At 43.5% G+C, this 26,926-nt stretch overlaps 1 protein-coding gene across 1 annotated transcript; it reads left to right on the top strand.

Moving 5' to 3' along the window:
* Nucleotides 1–382: 382 nt before the first annotated feature.
* Nucleotides 383–26,397, top strand: LOC121587307 (fibroblast growth factor 5-like). The gene is made up of 3 exons (XM_041904217.2): nucleotides 383–1,024; nucleotides 7,412–7,515; nucleotides 25,767–26,397. The coding sequence occupies exons 1-3, from the start codon at nucleotides 772–774 to the stop codon at nucleotides 26,145–26,147; spliced, it is 738 nt and encodes a 245-aa protein (XP_041760151.1). The 5' UTR covers nucleotides 383–771; the 3' UTR covers nucleotides 26,148–26,397.
* The last annotated feature ends 529 nt before the right edge of the window (nucleotides 26,398–26,926 follow it).

Here is a 26,926-nt window from a genome sequence, read left to right as displayed (position 1 = left end):
CTGTAGGGCTGTGTCTATTTTAAACTCACTGTCCCTCACAGACACACAGTTATTCTTCTTTATATCGTCGCACTCAGGTCGCACCGCAAAGTTTGAACTTTCCCCACAGCAAATCTCTGATTTCGACAGAAGACTGTCAAGGGACCCCAAACCCCCCCTCTCTCTCTCTCTCTCTCTCTCTCTCTCTCTCTCTCTCTCTCTCTCTCTCTCTCTCTCTCTCTCTCTCTCCAGTTATGAATTATTGGTGTGCTGTGCTGCAGATCTATAAAAACATGCCTCCTCGTGCGTAAAATGCCGTGCATGCTGCGTCCTGGCACAGAGGAGTCCTTTGGAAGGAAAATTTGCGCTGTCAGTTTTGTCCTATTTTTGCCTCATCGTTGCTATTGGCAGCGCAGATCGATATTGAGCAGGGCTGGTGTTTTTAGAGAGAAAATCCGGATGAGAGAAAGCGTCCTTCAGAACTCAGTCATGTATTAAGCAGTGACATCATTGTGTTGGTTATAAATATCTCCGTGTGTGCCAGGCCAGCGGAACCACTCCAGCACACCAGCAGCAGCTACACACACCGACCACCGCGCGGCACCGCTGGGGTAATGCCCACGAGCGCTTCTGGAACTGGACGTGTTCTAGTGTGCGCACGGTTCCTCGTGCACTGGCACTACCCACATAGCTTTTCTGTGAGCTCGGGATCCACTACAACAACACCATGATCGAAGAAGAAGAAGTGAACTAGCAGAGCCAGAGGACAGACAGAGTTTCCTTTTTGGAAGAATGAATGTTCCTCTCTCCCTTTTTACCTTCGCTCTGCTGCAATTGATTTGCGCTGCTGTGGTCTCCGTCTCCGCCGCCGTAGTCACTGGATCCCTTGGATACGTCTCCTTGGAGGACCAACTTCTGGAAGCGGGTACAATCCGTGGTTCGGGACGCAGGACTTGCAGGCTATACTGTCGGGTTGGCATTGGTTTCCATCTCCAGATACACACCGACGGACGAGTGAACGGCAGCCATGAACCCAATCCGTTAAGTAAGTTATTAAACAATTTTGCTATAATAGGCCTCTGAGTCTCAAGTGGTTGGATTAATAATGATTCATAAAGTGTGAAAAGAGAGAAGGTAATGCTGAAATGGCAGACTATTGTCTACTTATTGTGTTGCTGTCTTTCCAACATGAACGTAGGCTACATACACATTAACAAACAGTTGCCTCTTAACTGTACATTGCTTTTCATCTGTCTGCATGGCTTGTTTGGGACATTGGCAGGTCTTGCATGCGTAACAGGTGCAGCAGAAGAGATGAGGATGTTTTGGATTGGACATCAGTATGATTGTCATCACAACAATGCAATGTTCAACGTGGTTGGATGGTTGTCATTGGCTCTGTGCGTTACGAAGTTGGGACATATCAGTTTACAAGTTCCTCCTTCTGTTTCCTCAGTCTAAAATGTGTGTTGTCTATTATTAAAAACTAAAAACTAAATTAAATTGAATGATATGTGTGTTATTGGCAAACAGTTTAGCTAGTTAAATAATGTTACTCTAGTTATGTGTATGATAATGTCATTGATGGATAATGTAAGTGTTGTAGCTTAAGTCTCAAAATGTAATTTTGTATCCAGATCTTATAACTATTATAAACTAATACAGAACTATTTTTGACAAGACAATCTCAAAGAGGACAAGTTGCCATGTCCAGTGTTTCCTATGTCCTCCAGTATCCCCAACGGCATAACATTTTTGTTGTTGCCCCTGACAAACCTACTTGTTTTAGTGCTAAAACTAAAATGTGTGCTCATCCAATCCAGGATTGGAGTTGGGAAACACTGGCCTGTAGTACTAATACTTATTTAAGATCAAAACAGAATCTAAAAAGTGTCTGTGTGTGTCTCAAGCCAACAGATTAATATGAATCAGGATTTGACCTTTAGGAGACTCCACCACCCCAGATATATACTAACTAATTTACATGGTAAACTGTTTCAAGCTAACCATGAAAATGCTGTAATGTACTCTCTCTCTCTCTCTCTCTCTCTCTCTCTCTCTCTCTCTCTCTCTCTCTCTCTCTCTCTCTCTCTCTCTCTCTCTCTCTCTCTCTCTCTCTGTCTCTCTCTCTCTCTCTCTCTCTCTCTCTCTCTCTGTCTCTCTCTCTCTGCTCTCTCTCTCTCTCTCTGTCTCTCTGTCTCTCTCTCTCTCTCTCTCTCTCTCTCTCTCTCTCTCTCTCTCTCTCTCTCTCTGTCTCTCTCTCTCTCTCTCTCCCCTCTCTCTCTCTCTCTCTCTCTCTATCTCTCTCTCTCTCTCTCTCTCTCTCTCTCTCTCTCTCTGTCTCTCTCTCTCTCTCTCTCTCTCTCTCTCTCTCTCTCTCTCTCTCTCTCTCTCTCTCTCTCTCTCTCTCTCTCTCTCTCTCTCTCTCTCTCTCTCCCATTTACTTGTCTGCTTTAGAATAACTGTCATATTACAGTACATGAAAACATAGCTGTTCTTAAAGTTACAGTCTGCCATCTGGGAATCTGTTAAACGGTCAATTGCTATCTGGATGTATACCTCTGCTGTATGTTCAAATGTATGTTCTGCATTATGTCCTGTTGTATATTCTGTTGGATGTTTTACTGCATGTTCTGCTGTATGTTCTACTGTTTGTTCTACTGTATGTTCCACTGTATGTTCTACTGTATGTTCTACTGTATGTTCTGCTGTATGTTCTACTGTTTGTTCTACTGTATGTTCCACTGTATGTTCTACTGTATGTTCTGCTGTATGTTCTGCTGTATGTTCTACTGTATGTTCTGCTGTATGTTCTACTTTATGTTATACTGTTTGTTCTGCTGTATGTTCTGTTGTATGATGTGCTGTATGTTCTACTGTATGTTCAGCTGTATGTTCTCCAGTATGTTCTACTGTATGTTCTGCTGTATGTTCTGCAATATGTTCTGTTGTATGATCTACTGTATGTTCTACTGTATGTTCAGCTGTATGTTCTCCAGTATGTTCTACTGTATGTTCTACTGTATGTTCTGCTGTATGTTCTACTGTATGTTCTGCAATATGTTCTGTTGTATGATGTACTGTATGTTCTACTGTATGTTCAGCTGTATGTTATCCAGTATGTTCTACTGTATGTTCTACTGTATGTTCTGCTGCATGTTCTACAGTATGTATTTTCTGCAATATGTTCTGTTGTATGTTCTACTGCATGTTCTTCTTTATGTTCTGCTGTATGTTCTACTGTTTGTTCTACTGTAGGTCCTACTGTATGTTCTACTGTATGTTCTGCTGTATGTTCTACTGTATGTTCTAATGTATGTTCTAATGTATGTTCTACTGTATGTTAAACTGTGTGTTCTACTGTATGTTCTAATGCATTTTCTGCAATATGTTCTGTTGTATGTTCTGCTGTATGTTCTGCTGTATGTTCTACTGTATGTTCAGCTGTATGTTCTCCAGTATGTTCTACTGTATGTTCTACTGTATGTTCTGCTGTATGTTCTGCTGTATGTTCTACTGTATGTTCTACTGTATGTTCTACTGTATGTTCTGCAATATGTTCTGTTGTATGATGTACTGTATGTTCTACTGTATGTTCAGCTGTATGTTATCCAGTATGTTCTACTGTATGTTCTACTGTATGTTCTGCTGCATGTTCTACTGTATGTATTTTCTGCAATATGTTCTGTTGTATGTTCTACTGCATGTTCTTCTTTATGTTCTGCTGTATGTTCTACTGTTTGTTCTACTGTAAGTTATGTGTTATGTTCTACTCTATGTTTTACTGTATGTTCTGTTGTATGTTCTACTGTCTGTTCTACTGTATGTTCTGCTGTAGGTCCTACTGTATGTTCTACTGTATGTTCTGCTGTATGTTCTACTGTATGTTCTAATGTATGTTCTAATGTATGTTCTACTGTATGTTAAACTGTGTGTTCTACTGTATGTTCTAATGCAATTTCTGCAATATGTTCTGTTGTATGTTCTACTGCATGTTCTGCTGTATGTTCTGCTGTATGTTCTGCTGTATGTTCTGCAGTATGTTCTACTGTTTGTTCTACTGTGTTATGCGTTATGTTCTTATGTATGTTATGCATTATGTTCTACTGTATGTTTTACTGTATGTTCTGTTGTATGTTCTACTGTATGTTCTACTGTATGTTCTGCTGTTTGTTCTGCTGTATGTTCTGTTGTATGTTCTACTGTATGTTCTGCTGTTTGTTCTGTTGTATGTTCTACTGTATGTTCTACTGTATGTTCTGCTGTTTGTTCTGCTGTATGTTCTGCTGTATGTTCTGTTGTATGATGTACTGTATGTTCTACTGTATGTTCTGCTGTTTGTTCTACTGTATGTTCTACTGTATGTTCTACTGTATGTTCAGCTGTATGTTCTACTGTATGTTCTACTGTATGTTCTACTGTATGTTCAGCTGTATGTTCTACTGTATGTTCTACTGTATGTTCTACTGTATGTTCAGCTGTATGTTCTACTGTATGTTCTACTGTATGTTCTACTGTATGTTCAGCTGTATGTTCTGCTGTATGTTCTACTGTATGTTCTGCTGTATGTTCTGCTGTACATTCTACTGTAATAATAAATAATATGCCATTTAGCAGACGCTTTTATCCAAAGCGACTTAAAGTCATGTTTGCATACATTTTTACGTATGGGTGGTCCCGGGATCGAACCCACTACCCTGGCGTTACAAGCGCCATGCTCTACCAATTGAGCTACAGAGGACCTGTACTGTATGTTCTAATGTATGTTCTAATGTATGTTCTACTGTACATTCTACTGTATGTTCTGCTGCTTGTTCTACTGTATGTATTTTCTGCAATATGTTCTGTTGTATGTTCTACTGCATGTTCTTATTTATGTTCTACTGTATGTCTGCTGTATGTTATGTGTTATGTTCTACTCTATGTTTTACTGTATGTTCTGTTGTATGTTCTACTGTCTGTTCTACTGTATGTTATGTTGTATGTTCTACTGTCTGTTCTACTGTATGTTCTGCTGTAGGTTCTAATGTAGGTTCTACTGTATGTTCTACTGTATGTTCTAATGTATGTTCTAATGTATGTTCTACTGTATGTTAAACTGTGTGTTCTACTGTATGTTCTAATGCAATTTCTGCAATATGTTCTGTTGTATGTTCTACTGCATGTTCTGCTGTATGTTCTGCTGTATGTTCTGCTGTATGTTCTGCAGTATGTTCTACTGTTTGTTCTACTGTGTTATGCGTTATGTTCTTATGTATGTTATGCATTATGTTCTACTGTATGTTTTACTGTATGTTCTGTTGTATGTTCTACTGTATGTTCTACTGTATGTTCTGCTGTTTGTTCTGCTGTATGTTCTGTTGTATGTTCTACTGTATGTTCTGCTGTTTGTTCTGTTGTATGTTCTACTGTATGTTCTACTGTATGTTCTGCTGTTTGTTCTGCTGTATGTTCTGCTGTATGTTCTGTTGTATGATGTACTGTATGTTCTACTGTATGTTCTGCTGTTTGTTCTACTGTATGTTCTACTGTATGTTCTACTGTATGTTCAGCTGTATATTCTACTGTATGTTCTACTGTATGTTCTACTGTATGTTCAGCTGTATGTTCTACTGTATGTTCTACTGTATGTTCTACTGTATGTTCAGCTGTATGTTCTACTGTATGTTCTACTGTATGTTCTACTGTATGTTCAGCTGTATGTTCTGCTGTATGTTCTACTGTATGTTCTGCTGTATGTTCTGCTGTACATTCTACTGTAATAATAAATAATATGCCATTTAGCAGACGCTTTTATCCAAAGCGACTTAAAGTCATGTTTGCATACATTTTTACGTATGGGTGGTCCCGGGGATCGAACCCACTACCCTGGCGTTACAAGCGCCATGCTCTACCAATTGAGCTACAGAGGACCTGTACTGTATGTTCTAATGTATGTTCTAATGTATGTTCTACTGTACATTCTACTGTATGTTCTGCTGCTTGTTCTACTGTATGTATTTTCTGCAATATGTTCTGTTGTATGTTCTACTGCATGTTCTTATTTATGTTCTACTGTATGTCTGCTGTATGTTATGTGTTATGTTCTACTCTATGTTTTACTGTATGTTCTGTTGTATGTTCTACTGTCTGTTCTACTGTATGTTATGTTGTATGTTCTACTGTCTGTTCTACTGTATGTTCTGCTGTAGGTTCTACTGTAGGTTCTACTGTATGTTCTGCTGTATGTTCTACTGTATGTTCTAATGTATATACTAATGTATGTTCTACTGTATGTTAAACTGTGTGTTCTACTGTATGTTCTAATCCATTTTCTGCAATATGTTCTGTTGTATGTTCTGCTGCATGTTCTGCTGTATATTCTGCTGTATGTTCTGCTGTATGTTCTACTGTATGTTCTACTGTTTGTTCTACTGTGTTATGCATTATGTTCTTATGTATGTTATGCATTATGTTCTACTGTATGTTTTACTGTATGTTCTGTTGTATGTTCTGCTGCATGTTCTGCTTTATGTTCTGCTGTTTGTTCTACTGTATGTTCTGCTGTATGTTCTACTGTATGTTCTACTGTATGTTCTAATGTATGTTCTGCAGTACATTCTACTGTATGTTCTACTGTATGTTCTGCTTTATGTTCTACTGTATGTTCAGCTGTATGTTCAGCTGTATGTTCTACTGTTTGTTCTACTGTATGTTCTACTGTTTGTTCTACTGTATGTTCTACTGTATGTTCGATTCAGCTGTAAATTATGTTTTATGTTCTGCTGTATGTTCTAATGTATGTTCTAATCTACTTTATGTTCTACTATATGATCTGCTGTGTTCTGCTGTATGTTCTGTTGTATGTTCTGTTGCATGTTCTACTATATGTTCTGCTGTATGTCCTGCAGTATAATATGTTTTATGTGCTACTGTATGTTCTGAAATATGTTGTGTTGTATGTTCTACTGCATGTTCAGCTGTATGTTCCACTGTAAGTTCTACTGTATGTTCAGCTGTATGTTATGTTGTATGTTCTACTGCATGTTCTGCTTTGTTCTACTGTATGTTCTGCTGTATGTTCTACTCTATGCTCTACTGTATGTTCTACTGTTTTGATGAAGATTGCAAAAACCTAAGAAATAATTGAGAAACCTATCCAACCAAAAATACAGAGACCCAGAAAACCTGAGTCTACGCCTTCGCTATGTTGAAACAGTAAAACAACGGTAAATAAGGAACAGAAAACAGGTCAATGTGATTGAAGAATCTATAGAATCAGAGAGAGAGAGAGATAGAGAGTGCGATAGAGAGAGATTTAGATACAGAGAGAGAGAGGCAAAGAGAGAGAGAGAGAGAGAGAGGACCCCTAGGAAACCTTTGAAAAATAGAATACGGTACATTCATTTATCCTTCTGTTGTGATGACGACAACATGTTGTTTCTATTCTCAGGCGTCCTGGAGCTCTTTGCTGTATCTCAGGGCGTCATCGGTATCCGAGGAGTCTACAGTAACAGATTCCTGGCCATGAACAAGAGAGGAAGGCTTCATGCCGTGGTAAGTAGCCCAATAACTATAATTGTGTGCTTCCGAAATGGCACCCTATTCACTTTGTACTGTTAGTCTGTTAGTGCACGACTTTAGACCAGGGCCCATAGGACCATTTTGGACCCAGACATTGCATTTTGAAGGAGAGGCTAGGACAAGTTAGGAAGGCTTCGCGGCGTCGTACGTAGCCCAATGTGCATCCCATTGTATTTCTGAGGAGAGGCTTGCAGAAACTCCATTGTTTATTGCCCCTGAAGTGAGTTTGGCCTGAACACTAAGAATGATAAAAGTCATGGCACTGACAACAAATGTGAACCAACTTGAGAGTTGCAAATTTCCCCATCTTTTTTTACTGAATGACTTCAAATCTGCACCCTGCAGCCAGCCAGCCAGACAGACAGCCAGACAGACAGCCAGGTGGACAGACAAACACACTGTTGCTTGAAAGCAGGCCAGTTAGCCAGCCAGCCAGTCAGCCGGCCAGCCAGCCAACCAGTTAGCCAGCAAGCCAGGCGGACAGCCAGCCAACCAGTTAGCCAGCAAACCAGGCGGACTGTCAGCCAACCAGTTAGCCAGCCAGCCAGTCAGCCGGCCAGCCAGCCAACCAGTTAGCCAGCAAGCCAGGCGGACAGCCAGCCAACCAGTTAGCCAGCCAGCCAGCCAGGCAGCCAGTCAGCAGTATGAAGCCTGGGCTGGCTGGCTGGGTAGATAGATACAAGCCTCTTCCTATTAACATGTGTTAGAACAGATTAGTCCAGTCTGAGAAGAAGGCTAATAATATAGAGAAGATGGAGAGAGAGAGAAAGAGAGAGAGATATATAGAGAGAGATAGAAGGGGGGAGATAGAGGGGGAGAGAGAGAGAGAGAGAGAGAGAGAGAGAGAGAGAGAGAGAGAGAGAGAGAGAGAGAGAGAGGGGGGGGAGAGAGAGAGAGAGAGAGAGAGAGAGAGAGAGAGAGAGAGAGAGAGAGAGAGAGAGAGAGAGAGAGAGAGAGAGAGAGAGAGAGAGGCTGGGGGATGAGGGATGGGAGCTCATGATGAGCACTCAGCATCCAGTGAGCTGTATGGAGGGAAGGTGGGAAGGAGAGAGGAATAGAGGGATGCACTCTGTGTGTGCAAGCAGGTTGGCATTTTATCATCATGAATCTGGTCCTGGAAGCAGCTCTGCAGAGTGGTCAACCCTATCCTTAACCACATGGTTAACCCAAATGTCTAACCCTAACCTTAAATTAAGACCGAAAAGGCTAAACGTTTACAATATAGCCAATTTTGACTTTGCAGCTGGCCCATCTAGCGGAAATCTCCCAGTTCTGCCTTCAGGTCAAGATTCATGACAATAAACGTCAACCTGCTGTGTGCAATGTTGAATTATGTATTTAGTCAACAGACAGACAGACAGACAGACAGACAGACAGACAGACAGACAGACAGACAGACAGACAGACATGGAGAGAGACATGGAGAGAGAGAGAAAGAGTGAGTGAACGAGACAGTTAGAGAGAGAGAAAGAGAGAGAGATAGAGTGAGTGAACGAGACAGACAGAGAGAGAGAGAAACAAAGGGATAAATGTGAAGCCCCATAAGAAGAAGAGCCCCATAAGCCGCTGCAGACACAGTGGACAATTAGAGTTAGTCCAGCTGTATAGGATCCATCAGTGGAGAATTCGTCTGGATTCTCCTCGCTCTCCACACACATACGCATACGCACATACACACACACACACACACACACACACACACACACACACACACACACACACACACACACACACACACACACACACACACACACTTCACAGACACAGGGCTGGCCGGCTCGGGGGGTTCGTCTGTCTGTGGTCGGGGGGCTCGTCTGTCTGTGGTCGGGGGGGATCGGGTGTCACACACTGTCTTTACGTTGTATCCGTCTGTCATAGTTCATATTTAGATGTTTTCACAGTGGCAATTTATTGTCTGGAATAATGGGCGAGAAGACAGATGCATATTACACTGACCTACCCAGCCAGCCATTACAAACTGAATCTCTTCTAAGGTGAGAGAGAAAGAGAGGGAGATAGAGGGAGAGAGAGATTGAGAGAGAGAGAGAGAGAGAGAGAGAGAGAGAGAGAGAGGGAGAGGGAGAGAGAGAGAGAGTGTGGGGGAGAGAGAGAAGGAGAGAGGAGAGAGGGGAGAGAGAGAGAGAGAGAGAGAGAGAGAGAGAGAGAGAGAGAGAGAGAGAGAGAGAGTGGGGGGGAAAGGGAGAGGGAGTGGAGAGAGAGAGAGAGAGATGGAGAGACAGAGGGAGAGACAGAGAGAGGGAGAGAGGGAGAGAGAGACAGAGAGGGAGTTAGAGAGAGAGGAGGAGAGAGAGCGAGAGAGAGAGGGGGAGAGAGAGGGAGAGAGAGAGAGAGAGACAGAAATGGGCAACCAGTGAAGAACAAACACCATTCTAAATACAATCCATATTTATGTTTATTTATTTTCCCATTTGTACTTTAACTATTTGCAGATCATTACAACACTGTATATAGACATAATATGACATTTGAAATGTCTTTATTATTTTGGAACTTCTGAGTGTAATGTTTACTGTTCATATTTATTGTTTATTTCACTTTTGTTTACTATCTACTTCACTTGCTTTGGCAATGTTAACATACGTTTCCCATGCCAATAAAGCCCTTAAATTGAATTGAAATTTAATTTAATTGAGAGAGAGGGGGGGCAGGGGGGGAGAGAGAGAGAGAGAGAGAGAGAGAGAGAGAGAGAGAGAGAGAGAGAGAGAGAGAGAGAGAGAGAGAGAGAGAGAGAGAGAGAGAGAGAGAGAGAGAGAGAGAGAGAGAGAGAGAGAGAGAGAGAGAGAGAGAGAGAGAGAGAGAACAAGGCAAGAAGGGCCTTCTATGCCATCAAAAGGAACATACAATTTGACATACCAATTAGGATATGGCTAAAAATACTTGAATCATTTATAGAACCCATTGCCCTTTATGGTTGTGAGGTCTGGGGTCCGCTCACCAACCAAGAATTCACAAAATGGGACAAACACCAAATTGAGACTCTGCATGCAGAATTCTGCAAAAACATCCTCCGTGTACAACATAAAAAAACAAAGAACGCATGCAGAGCAGAATTAGGCCAATTCCCGCTAATTATCAAAATCCAGAAAAGAGCCGTTAAATTCTATAACCACTTAAAAGGAAGCGATTCCCAAACCTTCCATAACAAAGCCATCACCTACAGAGAGATGAACTTGGAGAGGAGTCCCCTAAGTAAGCTGGTCCTGGGGCTCTGTTCACAAATACAAACAGACCCCACAGAGCCCCAGGACAACAACAACAACACAATTAGACCCAACCAAATCATGAGAAAACAAAAAGAGAATTACTTGACACATTGGAAAGAACAAACAAAAAAACAGAGCAAACTAGAATGCTATTTGGCCCTAAACAGAGAGTACACAGTAGCAGAATACCTGACCACTGTGACTGACCCAAACTTAAGGAAAGCTTTGACTATGTACAGACTCCGTGAGCATAGCCTTGCTATTGAGAAAGGCCACCGTAGCCCACAAAATGAGGTGGAAACTGAGCTGCACTTCCTAACCTCCTGCCAAATGTATGACCATATTAGAGACACATATTTCCCTCAGATTACAGCGATCCACAAAGAATTAGAAAACAAACCCAATTTTGATAAACTCCCTTATCTACTGGGTGAAAAACCACAGTGTGCCATCACAGCAGCAAGATTTGTGACCTGTTGCCACAAGAAAAGGGCAACCAGTGAAGAACAAACACAATTGTTAATACAACCCATATTTATGTTTATTTATTTTCCCATTTGTACTTTAACTATTTGCACATTGTTACAACACTGTATATATACCTAATATGATATTTAAATGTCTTTATTCTTTTGGAACTTCTGAGTGTAATGTTTACTGTTAATATTTATTGTTTATTTCACTTTTGTTTACTATCTACTTCACTTGCTTTGGCAATGTTAACACACGTTTCCCATGCCAATAAAGCCCTTAAATTGAATTGAATTTAATTGAGAGAGAGAGAGAGAGAGAGAGAGAGAGAGAGAGAGAGAGAGAGAGAGAGAGAGAGAGAGAGAGAGAGAGAGAGAGAGAGAGAGAGAGAGAGACAGACAGACAGACAGACAGACAGACAGACAGACAGACAGACAGACAGACAGACAGACAGACAGACAGACAGACAGACAGACAGACAGACATACATACATACATACATACATACATACATACATACATGCATACATACATACATAGAGGGAGAGAGATATATAGAAGGAGACATCCTTGAATGGCGCCGGAGAAGATGGCTGCCGTTTTACAGCCCTCTAACCAATTGTACTATTATGTGTGTTTTTCCGCGTTATTTGTAATATATTTTGTACATAATGTTTCTGCCATCGTCTCTTATAACCAAAAAGAGCTTCTGGATATCAGGACAGCGGTTACTCACCTCGTATTGGACTAATAATTTTTCTTTAACGAGGCGGCCGCGAAGGATATCCTACAGACACCCGACAAGGCCCAAATCCCCGTCATTCGCATGAGGAAGAGACGGAGATATCGTGGACGTAGGTCGGGGTGCCTTGTAAGGATCCGACGGCGAGCGAGTAAACTGCCGCTCCCATTAATCCTATTAGCCAATCTTCAATCATTGGAAAGTAAATTGGATGACCTAAGATTACGGTTATCCTACCAACGGGACATTAAAAACTGTAATATCTTATGTTTCACCGAGTCGTGGCTGAACGACGACATGGATAACATACAGCTAGCGGGCTATACGCTACATCGGCAGGATAGATTGGCTGACTCCAGTAAGAAAAGGGGTGGCGGTCTGTGTATATTTGTAAACAACAGCTGGTGCACAAAATCAAATACTAAGGAAGTCTCGAGGTTTTGCTCGCCTGAGGTAGAGTATCTTATGATAAGCTGTAGACCACACTATTTACCAAGAGAGTTTTCATCTATATTTTTCATAGCTGTCTATTTACCACCACAAACCAATGCTGGCATTAAGATTGCACTGAATGAGCTGTATAAGGCCATAAGTCAACAGGAAAATGCTCATCCAGAGGCAGCGCTCCTAGTGGCCGGGGACTTTAATGCAGGGAAACTTAAATCCGTTCTACCTAATTTCTACCAGCATGTTAAATGTGCAACCAGAGGAAAAAAAACTCTAGACCACCTTTACTCCACACACAGAGACGCATACAAAGCTCTCCCTCGCCCTCCATTTGGCAAATCTGACCATAACTCTATCCTCCTGATTCCTGCTTATAAGCAAAAACTAAAGCAGGAAGCACCAGTGACTCGGTTAATAAAAAAGTGGTCAGATTACACAGATGCTAAGCTACAGGACTGTTTTGCTAGCACAGACTGGAACATGTTCCGGGATTCTTCAGATAGCATTGAGGAGTACACCACATCAGTCACTGGCTTCATCAATAAGTGCATCGATGATGTTGTCCCCACAGTGACCGTACGTACATACCCCAACCAGAAGCCATGGATTACAGGAAACATCCGCACTGAGCTAAAGGGTAGAGCTGCCGCTTTCAAGGAGCGGGACTCTAACCCGGACGCTTATAAGAAATCCCGCTATGCCCTCCGACGAACCATCAAACAGGCAAAGAGTCAATACAGGACTAAGATTGAATCGTACTACACCGGCTCTGACGCTCGTCGGATGTGGCAGGGCTTGAAAACTATTACAGACTACAAAGGGAAGCACAGCCGCGAGCTTCCCAGTGACACAAGCCTCCCAGACGAGCTAAACCACTTCTATGCTCGCTTCGAGGCAAGCAACACTGAAGCATGCATGAGAGCACCAGCTGTTCCGGATGACTATGTGATCACGCTCTCCGTAGCCGATGTGAGTAAGACTTTTAAGCAGGTCAACATTCACAAGGCCGCAGGGCCAGACAGATTACCAGGACGTGTACTCCGAGCATGTGCTGACCAACTGACAAGTGTCTTCACTGACATTTTCAACATGTCCCTGACTGAGTCTGTAATACCAACATGTTTCAAGCAGACCACCATAGTCCCCGTGCCCAAGGACACTAAGATAACCTGCCTAAATGACTACCGACCCGTAGCACTAACGTCTGTAGCCATGAAGTGCTTTGAAAGGCTGGTCATGGCTCACATCAACACCATTATCCCAGAAACCCTAGACCCACTCCAATTTGCATACCGCCCCAACAGATCCACAGATGATGCAATCTCTATTGCACTCCACACTGCCCTTTCCCACCTGGACAAGAGGAACACCTACGTGAGAATGCTATTCATTGACTACAGCTCAGCATTCAACACCATAGTGCCCTCAAAGCTCATCACTAAGCTAAGGATCCTGGGACTAAACACCTCCCTCTGCAACTGGATCCTGGACTTCCTGACGGGCCGCCCCCAGGTGGTAAGGGTAGGTAACAACACATCTGCCACACTGATCCTCAACACGGGGGCCCCTCAGGGGTGCGTGCTCAGTCCCCTCCTGTACTCCCTGTTCACCCATGACTGCATGGCCAGGCACGACTCCAACACCATCATTAAGTTTGCCGACGACACAACAGTGGTAGGCCTGATCACCGACAACGATGACATAGCCTATAGGGAGGAGGTCAGAGACCTGGCCGTGTGGTGCCAGGATAACAACCTCTCCCTCAATGTGACCAAGACAAAGGAGATGATTGTGGACTACAGGATAAAAAAGAGGACTGAGCACGCCCCCATTCTCATCGACGGGGATGTAGTGGAACAGGTTGAGAGCTTCAAGTTCCTTGGTGTCCACATCACCAACGAACTATCATGGTCCAAACACACCAAGACAGTCGTGAAGAGGGCACGACAAAGCCTATTCCCCCTCAGGAGACTGAAAAGATTCGGCATGGTCCTCATATCCTCAAAAAAGTATACAGCTGCACCATCGAGAGCATCCTGACTGGTTGCATCACCGCCTGGTATGGCAACTGCTTGGCCTCCGACCGCAAGGCACTACAGAGGGTGTACATCACTGGGGCCAAGCTTCCTGCCATCCAGGACCTCTATACCAGGCGGTGTCAGAAGAAGGCCCTCAAAATTGTCAAAGACTCCAGCCACCCTAGTCATAGACTGTTCTCTCTGCTACCGCACGGCAAGTGGTACCGGAGTGCCAAGTCTAGGTCCAAAAGACTTCTCAACAGCTTCTACCACCAAGCCTTAAGACTCCTGAACAGCTAATCATGGCTACCCGGACTATTTGCACTGCCCCCCCACCCCATCTTTTTACGCTGCTGCTACTCTGTTAATTATTTATGCATAGTCACTTTAACTCTACCCACATGTATATATTACTTCAACTACATCAACTAGCCGGTGCCCCCGCACATTGACTCTGCACCGGTACCCCCCTATATATATAGCCTCCCTACTGTTATTTTATTTTACTTCTGCTCTTTTTTTCTCAGCACTTTTTTGTTGTTGTTTTATTTTACTTTTTTATTTAAAATAAATGCACTGTTGGTTAAGGGCTGTAAGTAAGCATTTCACTGTAATGTCTGCACCTGTTGTATTCGGCGCATGTGGCCAATAACATTTGATTTGATTTGATATAGAGGGAGAGAGAGATATAGAGGGAGAGAGAGATAGGAGAGAGATATAGAGGGAGAGAGAGATATAGAGGGAGAGAGAGATAGAGAGAGAGAGAGAGAGAGAGAGAGAGAGAGAGAGAGAGAGAGAGAGAGAGAGAGAGAGAGAGAGAGAGAGAGAGAGAGAGAGAGAGAGAGAGAGAGAGATGGAAGGAGAGAGAGAAATATATACAGTGGGGAAAAAAAGTATTTAGTCAGCCACCAATTGTGCAAGTTCTCCCACTTAAAAAGATGAGACAGGCCTGTAATTTTCATCATAGGTACATGTCAACTATGACAGACAAATTGAGGGAAAAAAATCCAGAAAATCACTTTGTAGGAATTTTTTATGAATTGATTTGCAAATTATGGTGGAAAATAAGTATTTGGTCACCTACAAACAAGCAAGATTTCTGGCTCTTACAGACCTGTAACTTCTTCTTTAAGAGGCTCCTCTGTCCTCCACTTGTTACCTGTATTAATGGCACCTGTTTGAACTTGTTATCAGCATAAAAGACACCTGTCCACAACCTCAAACAGTCACACTCCAAACTCCACTATGGCCAAGACCAAAGAGCTGTCAAAGGACACCAGAAACAAAATTGTAGACCTGCACCAGGCTGGGAAGACTGAATCTGCAATAGGTAAGCAGCTTGGTTTGAAGAAATCAACTGTGGGAGCAATTATTAGGAAATGGAAGACATACAAGACCACTGATAATCTCCCTCGATCTGGGGCTCCACGCAAGATCTCACCCCGTGGGGGTCAAAATGATCACAAGAATGGTGAGCAAAAATCCCAGAACCACACGGGGGGACCTAGTGAATGACCTGCAGAGAGCTGGGACCAAAGTAACAAAGCCTACCATCAGTAACACACTACGCCGCCAGGGACTCAAATCCTGCAGTGCCAGACGTGTCCCCCTGCTTAAGCCAGTACATGTCCAGGCCCGTCTGAAATTTGCTAGAGTGCATTTGGATGATCCAGAAGAGGATTGGGAGAATGTCATATGGTCAGATGAAACCAAAATATAACTTTTTGGTAAAAACTCAACTCGTCGTGTTTGGAGGACAAAGAATGCTGAGTTGCATCCAAAGAACACCATACCTACTGTGAAGCATGGGGGTGGAAACATCATGCTTTGGGGCTGTTTTTCTGCAAAGGGACCAGGACGACTGATCCGTGTAAAGGAAAGAATGAATGGGGCCACATATCGTGAGATTTTTTGTGAAAACCTCCTTCCATCAGCAAGGGCATTGAAGATGAAACGTGGCTGGGTCTTTCAGCATGACAATGATCCCAAACACACCGCCCGGGCAACGAAGGAGTGGCTTCTTAAGAAGCATTTCAAGGTCCTGGAGTGGCCTAGCCAGTCTCCAGATCTCAACCCCATAGAAAATCGTTGGAGGGAGTTGAAAGTCTGTGTTGCCCAGCGACAGCCCCAAAACATCACTGCTCTAGAGGAGATCTGCATGGAGGAATGGGCCAAAATACCAGCAACAGTGTGTGAAAACCTTGTGAACACTTACAGAAAACGTTTGTCCTGTGTCATTGCCAACAAAGGGTATATAACAAAGTATTGAGACACTTTTGTTATTGACCAAATACTTATTTTCCACCATAATTTGCAAATAAATTCATTAAAAATCCTACAATGTGATTTTCTGGATTTTTTTTTCTCAATTTGTCTGTCATAGTTGACGTGTACCTATGATGAAAATTACAGGCCTCTCTCATCTTTTTAAGTGGGAGAACTTGCACAATTGGTGGCTGACTAAATACTTTTTTCCCCACTGTATATATAGAGAGAGATATAGAGGGAGAGAGAGATGTAGAGGGAGAGAGAGATATGGAAGGAGAGAGAGGTATATAGAAGGGGAGAGAGAGATATAGAGTGAGAGAGAGATATACATTTACATTTTACATTTACGTCATTTAGCAGACGCTCTTATCCAGAGCGACTTACAAATAGGTGCATTCACCTTATAGCCAGTGAGATAACCACTTTACAATTGTTATTATTATTATTATTATTATTTTTTATTTTTTTTTATTTTTTTTTATTATTATTATTATAATTATTTATTTTTATTTTTGGGGGAGAGATATACAAGGGAGAGATATACACTGCTCAAAAAAATATAGGGAACACTTAAACAACACAATGTAACTCCAAGTCAATCACACTTCTGTGAAATCAAACTGTCCACTTAGGAAGCAGCACTGATTGACAATACTTTTCACATGCTGTTGTGCAAATGGAATAGACAACAGGTGGAAATTTTAGGCAATTAGCAAGTCACCCCCATTAAAGAAGTGGTTCTGCAGGTGGTGACCACAGACCACTTCTCAGTTCCTATGCTTCCTGGCTGATGTTTTGGTCACTGTTGAATGCTGGCGGTGCTTTCACTCTAGTGGTAGCATGAGACGGAGTCTACAACCCACACAAGTGGCTCAGGTAGTGCAGCTCGTCCAGGATGGCACATCAATGCGAGCTGTGGCAAGAAGGTTTGCTGTGTCTGTCAGCGTAGTGTCCAGAGCATGGAGGCGCTACCAGGAGACAGGCCAGTACATCAGGAGACGTGGAGGAGGCCGTAGGAGGGCAACAACCCAGCAGCAGGACCACTACCTCCGCCTTTGTGCAAGGAGGAGCAGGAGGAGCACTGCCAGAGCCCTGCAAAATGACCTCCAGCAGGCCACAAATGTGCATGTGTCTGCTCAAACGGTCAGAAACAGACTCCATGAGGGTGGTATGAGGGCCCAACGTCCACAGGTGGGGGTTGTGCTTACAGCCCAACACCGTGCAGGACGTTTGGCATTTGCCAGAGAACACCAAGATTGGCAAATTCGCCACTGGCGCCCTGTGCTCTTCACAGATGAAAGCAGGTTCACACTGAGCACATGTGACAGACGTGACAGAGTCTGGAGACGCCGTGGAGAACGTTCTGCTGCCTGCAACATCCTCCAGCATGACCGGTTTGGCGGTGGGTCAGTCATGGTGTGGGGTGGCATTTCTTTGGGGGGCCGCACAGCCCTCCATGTGCTTGCCAGAGGTAGCCTGACTGCCATTAGGTACCGAGATGAGATCCTCAGACCCCTTGTGAGACCATATGCTGGTGCGGTTGGGCCTGGGTTCCTCCTAATGCAAGACAATGCTAGACCTCATGTGGCTGGAGTGTGTCAGCAGTTCCTGCAAGAGGAAGGCATTGATGCTATGGACTGGCCCGCCCGTTCCCCAGACCTGAATCCAATTGATCACATCTGGGACATCATGTCTCGCTCCATCCACCAGGAGTTGGCGGATGCTTTAGTCCAGGTCTGGGAGGAGATCCCTCAGGAGACCATCCGCCACCTCATCAGGAGCATGCCCAGGCGTTGTAGGGAGGTCATACAGGCACGTGGAGGCCACACACACACTACTGAGCCTCATTTTTACTTGTTTTAAGGACATTACATCAAAGTTGGATCAGCCTGTAGTGTGGTTTTCCACTTTAATTTTGAGGGTGACTCCAAATCCAGACCTCCATGGGTTGATAAATTTGATTTCCATTGATAATTTTTGTGTGATTTTTGTTGTCAGCACATTCAACTATGTAAAGAAAAAAGTATTTAATAAGATTATTTCATTCATTCAGATCTAGGATGTGTTGTTTAAGTGTTCCCTTTATTTTTTTGAGCAGTGTATATATATATATATATATATATATATATATATATATATATATAAGAGAGAGAGAGAGAGATAGAGGGAGAGAGAGCAGCACAGATAAAGGGACCATTGAATGTACTCTGCTCTATCTATATACAGTTGAAGTCGGAAGTTTACATACACCTTAGCCAAATACATTTAAACTCAGTTTTTCACAATACCTGACATTTAATCCTAGTAAAAATTCCCTGTTTTAGGTCAGTTAGGATCACCGCTTTATATTTAAGAATGTGAAATGTCAGAATAATAGTAGAGAGAATGATTTATTTCAGCATTTATTTATTTAATCACATTCCCAGTGGGGTCAGAAGTTTACATAGACTCAATTAGTAGTTTGTAGCATTGCCTTTAAATTGTTTAACTTGTGTCAAACGTTTCGGGTAGCCTTCCACAAGCTTCCCACAATACGTTGGGTGAATTTTGGCCCATTCCTCCTGACATAGCTGGTGTAACGGAGTCAGGTTTGTAGGCCTCCTTGCTTACACACGCTTTTTCAGTTCTGCCCACACATGTTCTATAGGATTGAGGTCAGGGCTTTGTGATGGCCATTCCAATACCTTGACTTTGTTGTCCTTAAGCCATTTTGCCACAACTTTGGAAGTATGCTTGGGGTCATTGTCCATTTGGAAGACCCATTTGCGACCAAGCTTTAACTTGCTGACTGATGTCTTGAGATGTTGCTTCAATATATCCACATAATTTTCCTTCCTTATGATGCCATCTATTTTGTGAAGTGCACCAGTCCTTCCTGCAGCAAAGCACCCCGATGGTCATTATGGCCAAACAGTTCTATTTTTGTTTCATCAGACCAGAGGCTAGTTCTCCAAAAAGTACGATCTTTGTCCCCATGTGCATTTGCAAACTGTAGTCTGGCTTTTTTGTGGCAGTTTTGGAGCAGTGGCTTCTTCCTTGCTGAGCGGCCTTTCAGGTTATGTCGATATAGGACTCGTTTTACTGTGGATATAGATACTTTTGTACCTGTTTCCTCCAGCATCTTCACAAGGTCCTTTGCTGTTGTTCTGGGATTGATTTTCACTTTTCGCACCAAAGTACGTTCATCTCTAGGAGACAGAACGCGTCTCCTTCCTGAGCGGTATGACGGCTGCGTGGTCCCATGGTGTTTATACTTGCGTACTATTGTTTGTACAGATGAACGTGGTACCTTCAGGCGTTTGGAAATTGCTCCCAAGGATGTACCAGACTTGTGGTCTACGATTTTATTTCTGTGGTCTTGGCCGATTTCTTTTGATTTTCCCATGATGTCAAGCAAAGAGGCACTGAGTTAGAAGGTAGGCCTTGAAATACATCCACAGGTACACCTCCAATTGACTCAAATGATTTCAATTAGCCTATCAGAAACTTCTAAAGCCATGACATAATGTTCTGGAATTTTCCAAGCTGTTTAAAGGCACAGTCAACTTAGTGTATGTAAACTTCTGACCCACTGGAATTGTGATACCGTTAATTATAAGTGAAATAATCTGTCTGTAAACAATTGTTGGAAAAATTACTTGTGTCATGCACAAAGTAGATGTCCTAACCGACTTGGTAAAACTATAGATTGTTAACAATACATTTTTGGAGTGGTTGAAAAACGAGTTTTAATGACTCTAACCTAAGTGTACGTAAACTTCCGACTTCAACTGTAACAGGCATAAGTGATAGGTAAAACAGAAAACCATTCAAACCCCCCTAGCCTGCTCAGATAGCACATGGTGGTGGTGCACACATGTTGTTTTTACACCGGCCTCAACTTTGACACCGCTAACCCTGTAGGATCATGGGAAAGGGCCGTTTTAAAAGAGTTGCCCTTGCATTCTGATTTTACACAATAAACCCTCTGCTGTCTGTCTGCTCCCAGTTGTTAAACTGAACTGAAACCAGGCATAAACAGAGACAGGATAGAAGCATGGAACCATAGAATCATACAATCCTTTTATTGCTCATCATCATACCTCAACATTCCAGTAAAGAACATCCCAACATTCCACTAAAGAACATCTCAGCATTCCCCAAGCACTAAAGAATGTAATGATATATGCCATTTAGCAGACGCTTTTATCCAAAGCGACTTATAACAGTGAGTGCATACATTTTTTTGTGTGAATGTGACCCCAGAGGGATTTGAATCCACAGACCTGGAATCGCAAGCACCACACTCTTACCAACTGAGCCACACAGGACCATTTTGAAAGAGGAAATGTTGGAATCATTATCGTACGGCCTGTTGAACTGTAGGACTGCATTCTATCTCTCAACTAGCTGTGCAGAACTTCTACTGTAACGCCTTTCAATGTGTTGGTAGAATGTACTGTACTTTCGGGTTAAAACTGTTTAAGTCACCCACCCACAACCATCAAGGGCTTTCCCATACAATTTTCAAATTATAATTCAAACCAACAATACCCGGAGGGTGTTGGTGATTTTAGAACAACTTATAAAGTTGATGTTCTGCCTCTGTTGTTATGGCAGCTCATCTTGTGAGTGACATGTTTACAGAGTGGCTGTAATGGCATCTTGTTCTGCTATGCTGCACTCTTCAACAAAGCAGAACAGTGTTGTTGTTTCAGAACCAACAGAACAGGGTAAGGGTTATACAAGGCATCGTAGGGTTGAGGACATCTCCATCCTCTCGTACATCTTACAGTTTATAGTTTCCCACCAAAGGTATTTTTAGCAGTTAGTGAGCCACAAGACAAAACATCTTGTGTCGTGAATTTTTTGGAGTTGAGGAATGGGTTTATCCTCAGTACTGAATGAGTGTGGTCATTCAATCAGTTCACATTTACTGCATGTATCATGATGATTTTCTTAAACGTTAGAAGTCGCTGTTATTTATTCAACAACTGTCTTGTGATTTCTCCTGCACGTTGAGGAATGGGTTTCATCTCTATACTGAATGAGTGCAGTCATTCAATCATTTCACATGTTGGGTCTCTAATGAGTATTGGGGTAGTACAAAGAACTCCCTGCTCCTGTCTGTCACTCTGTCCACCTCTTTGATAGGAGCAGCGCTCACACACACGCGCACACACACACGCACGCACACGCACGCACGCACACGCACACACACACACGCACGCACGCACGCACACACACACACGCACGCACACACACACACACACACACACACACACACACACACACACACACACACACACACACACACACACACACACACACACACACACACACACACACACACACACACACACATACATACACGCAGCACAAGTAATTTAGATGACTTTGAGCTACAGGCCCTCCAGATGAAAGTAAAGTCGGGTAATTATTCTGTAACCCCATGATGAGCTGTCTGGTCCGCTCTGGTCTGGTCTGGTCTGGTCTGGTCTAGTCTGGTCCGCTCTGGTCTGGTCTGGTCTAGTCTGATCTGTTCTGCTCTGGTCTTGTCCGGTCTAGTCTGGTCTGGTCCGGTCTAGTCTGGTCTGTTCTGGTCTGGTCCGGTCTGGTCTGGTCGGTGGGTCTTTGTGTGTAATCTTCTCTGAGATCATCATTAACTGGTTTTAAAGGCCTAACCCTAATCAGACACACACGGGCGTACACACACACACACCAAGTGGCTTGGTTCCACCAGCTGCTAATACGACGCCGTTACAATGGGGCACACGGCTCGCAGCAATTACAGATTGTACGGTTCTCACAGTGTTTTGTTTAACTCTACACTTCTATTTCTGAGTGGAAATGCAACACAATAAAGGTCAATGTAATAACAACAGAATCCCTCAACGTGCTCGAGAGGCTTTTGACTCTTTAAAAGGTTGTGTTAATATATAAAACTTAAATCGGGAAACTTTGTTTTTAATGGGGAGTTTCACCTGGGCACTTCTCAGTATAATTTGCTGGTCCTCTTAATTACTTTGGGAGAAAATGTGGTGGTTCAGCTATTTTAAAGAATATCCACAGAATGACCTATGCCTCAACATGTAATAATGACATTTTAATACCTAGGCAATACCATGTGATATAGTGTCCGGGGGTTGAATTTCACAATATCCAGGGCATGACAGATAAACATTGAGAGCCAGTTTCCCAGACCCAGATTAATCCTACAGTACTCTGGACTTAAAACACTCTCCACTAGGCATGCTTTGTAGTCCTGGAGCAGTTGCCCTAGGTTTAATCTGAAACCAGCCCTTCCTGGGAGTTGGACACTGTTAAAAAAATCTGACTGGGACACCAGCCCTCCCTGGGAGTTGGACACAAACTAAACCTGACTGAGAAACAAGCCCTGCCTGGGAGTTGGACACAAACTAAACCTGACTGAGAAATCAGCCCTCCCTGGGAGTTGGACACAAACTAAACCTGACTGGGACACCAGCCCTGCCTGGGAGTTGGACACAAACTAAACCTGACTGAGAAACAAGCCCTGCCTGGGAGTTGGACACAAACTAAATCTGACTGGGAAACAAGCCCTCCCTGGGAGTTGGACACAAACTAAACCTGATTGGGACACCAGCCCTCCCTGGGAGTTGGACACAAACTAAACCTGATTGGGCCACCAGCCCTCCCTGGGAGTTGGACACAAACTAAACCTGACTGAGAAACCAGCCCTCCCTGGGAGTTGGACACAAACTAAACCTGATTGGGACACCAGCCCTCCCTGGGAGTTGGACACAAACTAAACCTGACTGAGAAACCAGCCCTCCCTGGGAGTTGGACACAAACTAAACCTGACTGAGAAACCAGCCCTCCCTGGGAGTTGGACACAAACTAAACCTGATTGGGACACCAGCCCTCCCTGGGAGTTGGACACAAACTAAACCTGACTGGGACACCAGCCCTCCCTGGGAGTTGGACACAAACTAAACCTGACTGGGACACCAGCCCTCCCTGGGAGTTGGACACAAACTAAACCTGACTGGGACACCAGCCCTCCCTGGGAGTTGGACACAAACTAAACCTGATTGGGACACCAGCCCTCCCTGGGAGTTGGACACAAACTAAACCTGACTGGGACACCAGCCCTCCCTGGGAGTTGGACACAAACTAAACCTGACTGAGAAACCAGCCCTCCCTGGGAGTTGGACACAAACTAAACCTGACTGGGACACCAGCCCTCCCTGGGAGTTGGACACAAACTAAACCTGACTGGGACACCAGCCCTCCCTGGGAGTTGGACACAAACTAAACCTGACTGGGACACCAGCCCTCCCTGGGAGTTGGACACAAACTAAACCTGATTGGGACACCAGCCCTCCCTGGGAGTTGGACACAAACTAAACCTGACTGAGAAACCAGCCCTCCCTGGGAGTTGGACACAAACTAAACCTGACTGGGACACCAGCCCTCCCTGGGAGTTGGACACAAACTAAACCTGATTGGGACACCAGCCCTCCCTGGGAGTTGGACACAAACTAAACCTGACTGGGACACCAGCCCTCCCTGGGAGTTGGACACAAACTAAACCTGACTGGGACACCAGCCCTCCCTGGGAGTTGGACACAAACTAAACCTGACTGAGAAACCAGCCCTCCCTGGGAGTTGGACAGTGTTAAACTAACACCCTAAGAAGTGTGTGAACCCCAAGTGAATAATGTGGAATTTCGTTCTGTGCTAATACTGCTGATGTTAACACAGCTCAGCTGACACGCACACACGCACGCACGCACGCACGCACGCACACACACACACACACACACACAGATATAAACTCAAGTCAGCTGGTTAACATCTGTGTGAGAATCTGTTGACATACTACCATGTTACCTCAGGCCATGTTTCTGCTGTCCCTACTCTGATTAGATAATTGCCTTTATGTCGGGGGAAGAAAAACGATCGCCCCTATCGCTTTACAGGAAACTGCTCATCAAACAAGCATCTCGAGGTGACGCAGTCTCCAAGAAAATCCAGAATGTTGACACTCATTTTCCTTCATTGAGAATCCTGACCAGGTAACACTTCATTTGGATAGTCCATCTGTAGATGCTCTACAGACTATCTACAGACTATTACTAACATTAAAACTATCTACTAACCCTAACCCTAGCTCTAACCCTAACCTTAACCCCTATTCTAAACCTAACCCTAACACTAACCATAACCTTAGCAAGCAGTCGCTTATCAACAGATAGTTTGTTAATGGTATGACCATCTGGAGAGCATCTACACATGAAAAATCCGGACTATCCAAATAAAGTGTGACACCTGACCCCTGACCAATATCCTGACCAGCCTGTGATCATGTAGTTGCAACCCCCCCACACACACACACACACACACACACACACAGAAAACACGCACGCACGTATGCATGCACACGCACACACACACACACACACACAAACACACACACACACACACACAAACACACACACATACGCTCAACTACTATGCATTTGCATGATATCCATACATGGGTAGGATTCAGCAGGAAGACTTAAGGCTGACTACTGACCTAATAGATTATAGCCTGGGAAATGTAAACTCATACATTCATTGTCACAAGACACACTGAGAGTATCGTGAATATAAAATACGTGAATGTATCCTTTCCCCAATGTCCCCCTGCTCCATGTTGCAACTGTATCCCCATTCCCACACCTCTCCATTTGAGCTGGGACTTTCTTTAGGAGATTAGTGGTTAGTCTATGCGCCATCAATCACCAAGGATATATTCTTAGAACTAGGTGCTCGACTAACCCTATCTCACATATCTTTTAGATGTGTGCAGTGCTCCTTTCTTTTTTATGCTTTAACATTTTACATTAAACAGATGCAATGGGAGGTTTTATGAAAACTTGATTTGAAAGTTCTGATCAAACATTCTCAGAGGCTTCTTTTGCTTGCTGATTGATTTAAGGAGGTGATCAAGACGTTTTCTATGTAATTAATACCACTTCATTCCTTCCTGCTCTACTGTAACACTACTTGGTAACATTACTGTACAACTTGTTTGTGTTTTTCCAGGAGCGGTTCACGGACGACTGCAGATTCCGGGAGCGTTTCCAAGAAAACAGTTACAACACGTACGCCTCGGTGTTGCACCGGAACCACCGGACGGGACGGGACTGGTACGTGGCCCTGAACAAGAGAGGCAAAGCCAAGATGGGCTCCAGCCCCAGGGTCAAATCGCAGCACGTCGCCACGCACTTCCTCCCCAGGCTCAACCTGCACCACCTGCAGAGCGAACGAGGCTTCACCATCACCAACAGGAGCAAAGAGAGGAGGAACAGCCGACCGGTAGCAGTGGTGCCTAAACCGCCCTCGCAGCCGAAGATTAACCTCAATGCAGGAACAGGGAAGAGGGTGCAGACTGTCAAGTACTGGCCGAAGTTTCGGTTTGGATAGACTGAGGAGAGGTTCATGTCATGGAAGACTGTAGGTTGAGTACTGTAGCCTGGAATCAATGATGGGATTCAGGATTGCCGGACTGCTGAAGTGAAACAATGGTGACAACAAGAGTTCCAGGCTATGTGGATTGGATTAGGGTTGAATAGCAGGAACTGCGTTACAGAGATTTAGCGAGATTTACCGCCTAAACCCACTCCCTTTTCCCAGGATAAATAACTGCAAGAAACCGGTAAATTATACACTGAACAAAAATATAAATGCAACATGCAACAATTTCAAAGATTTTACTGAGTTACAGTTCATATAAGGAAATCATTCAATTTAAATAAATAAATTAGGCCGTAATCTATGGATTTCACATGACTGGGAATACAGATATGCATCTGTTGGTCACATATACCTTAAAAAAAGGTAGGGGCGTGGATCAGAAAACCAGTCAGTATCTGGTGTGACCACCATTTGCCTCATGCAGTGCGACACATCTCTTCCGCATATATCAGACTGTTTATTGTTTCTCATTTTGTCTGTCATAGTTGATGTGTACCTATGATGAAAATTACAGGCCTCTCTCATCTTTTTAAGTGGGAGAACTTGCACAATTGGTGGCTGACTAAATACTTTTTTCCCCCACTGTATATATATGCTTTATATGCTTTAGAACACGACAAACTCATTCCAGGGAGGGCCGAGTGTTTTTGGCTCCTTCCTTGTACTTTATTCATGAATTAAGGTCACTAATTAGTAAAGAACTCCCCTCACCTGGTTGTCTAGGTCTT

Source organism: Coregonus clupeaformis, chromosome 18 (assembly GCF_020615455.1).
Source record: "Coregonus clupeaformis isolate EN_2021a chromosome 18, ASM2061545v1, whole genome shotgun sequence".
Classification (NCBI taxonomy): domain Eukaryota; kingdom Metazoa; phylum Chordata; class Actinopteri; order Salmoniformes; family Salmonidae; genus Coregonus; species Coregonus clupeaformis.
The sequence above is the reverse complement of the archived record's forward strand: the minus strand, read 5'-3'. Positions and strand labels throughout refer to the sequence as shown.

Coding starts and splice junctions, on each gene's coding strand:
- LOC121587307 (XM_041904217.2), top strand. CDS start 772: ATGAATGTTCCTCTCTCCCTTTTTACCTTCGCTCTGCTGCAATTGATT. Junction 1,025..7,411: donor CCATGAACCCAATCCGTTAA/GTAAGTTATTAA, acceptor TTCTATTCTCAG/GCGTCCTGGAGCTCTTTGCT. Junction 7,516..25,766: donor GAGGAAGGCTTCATGCCGTG/GTAAGTAGCCCA, acceptor GTGTTTTTCCAG/GAGCGGTTCACGGACGACTG.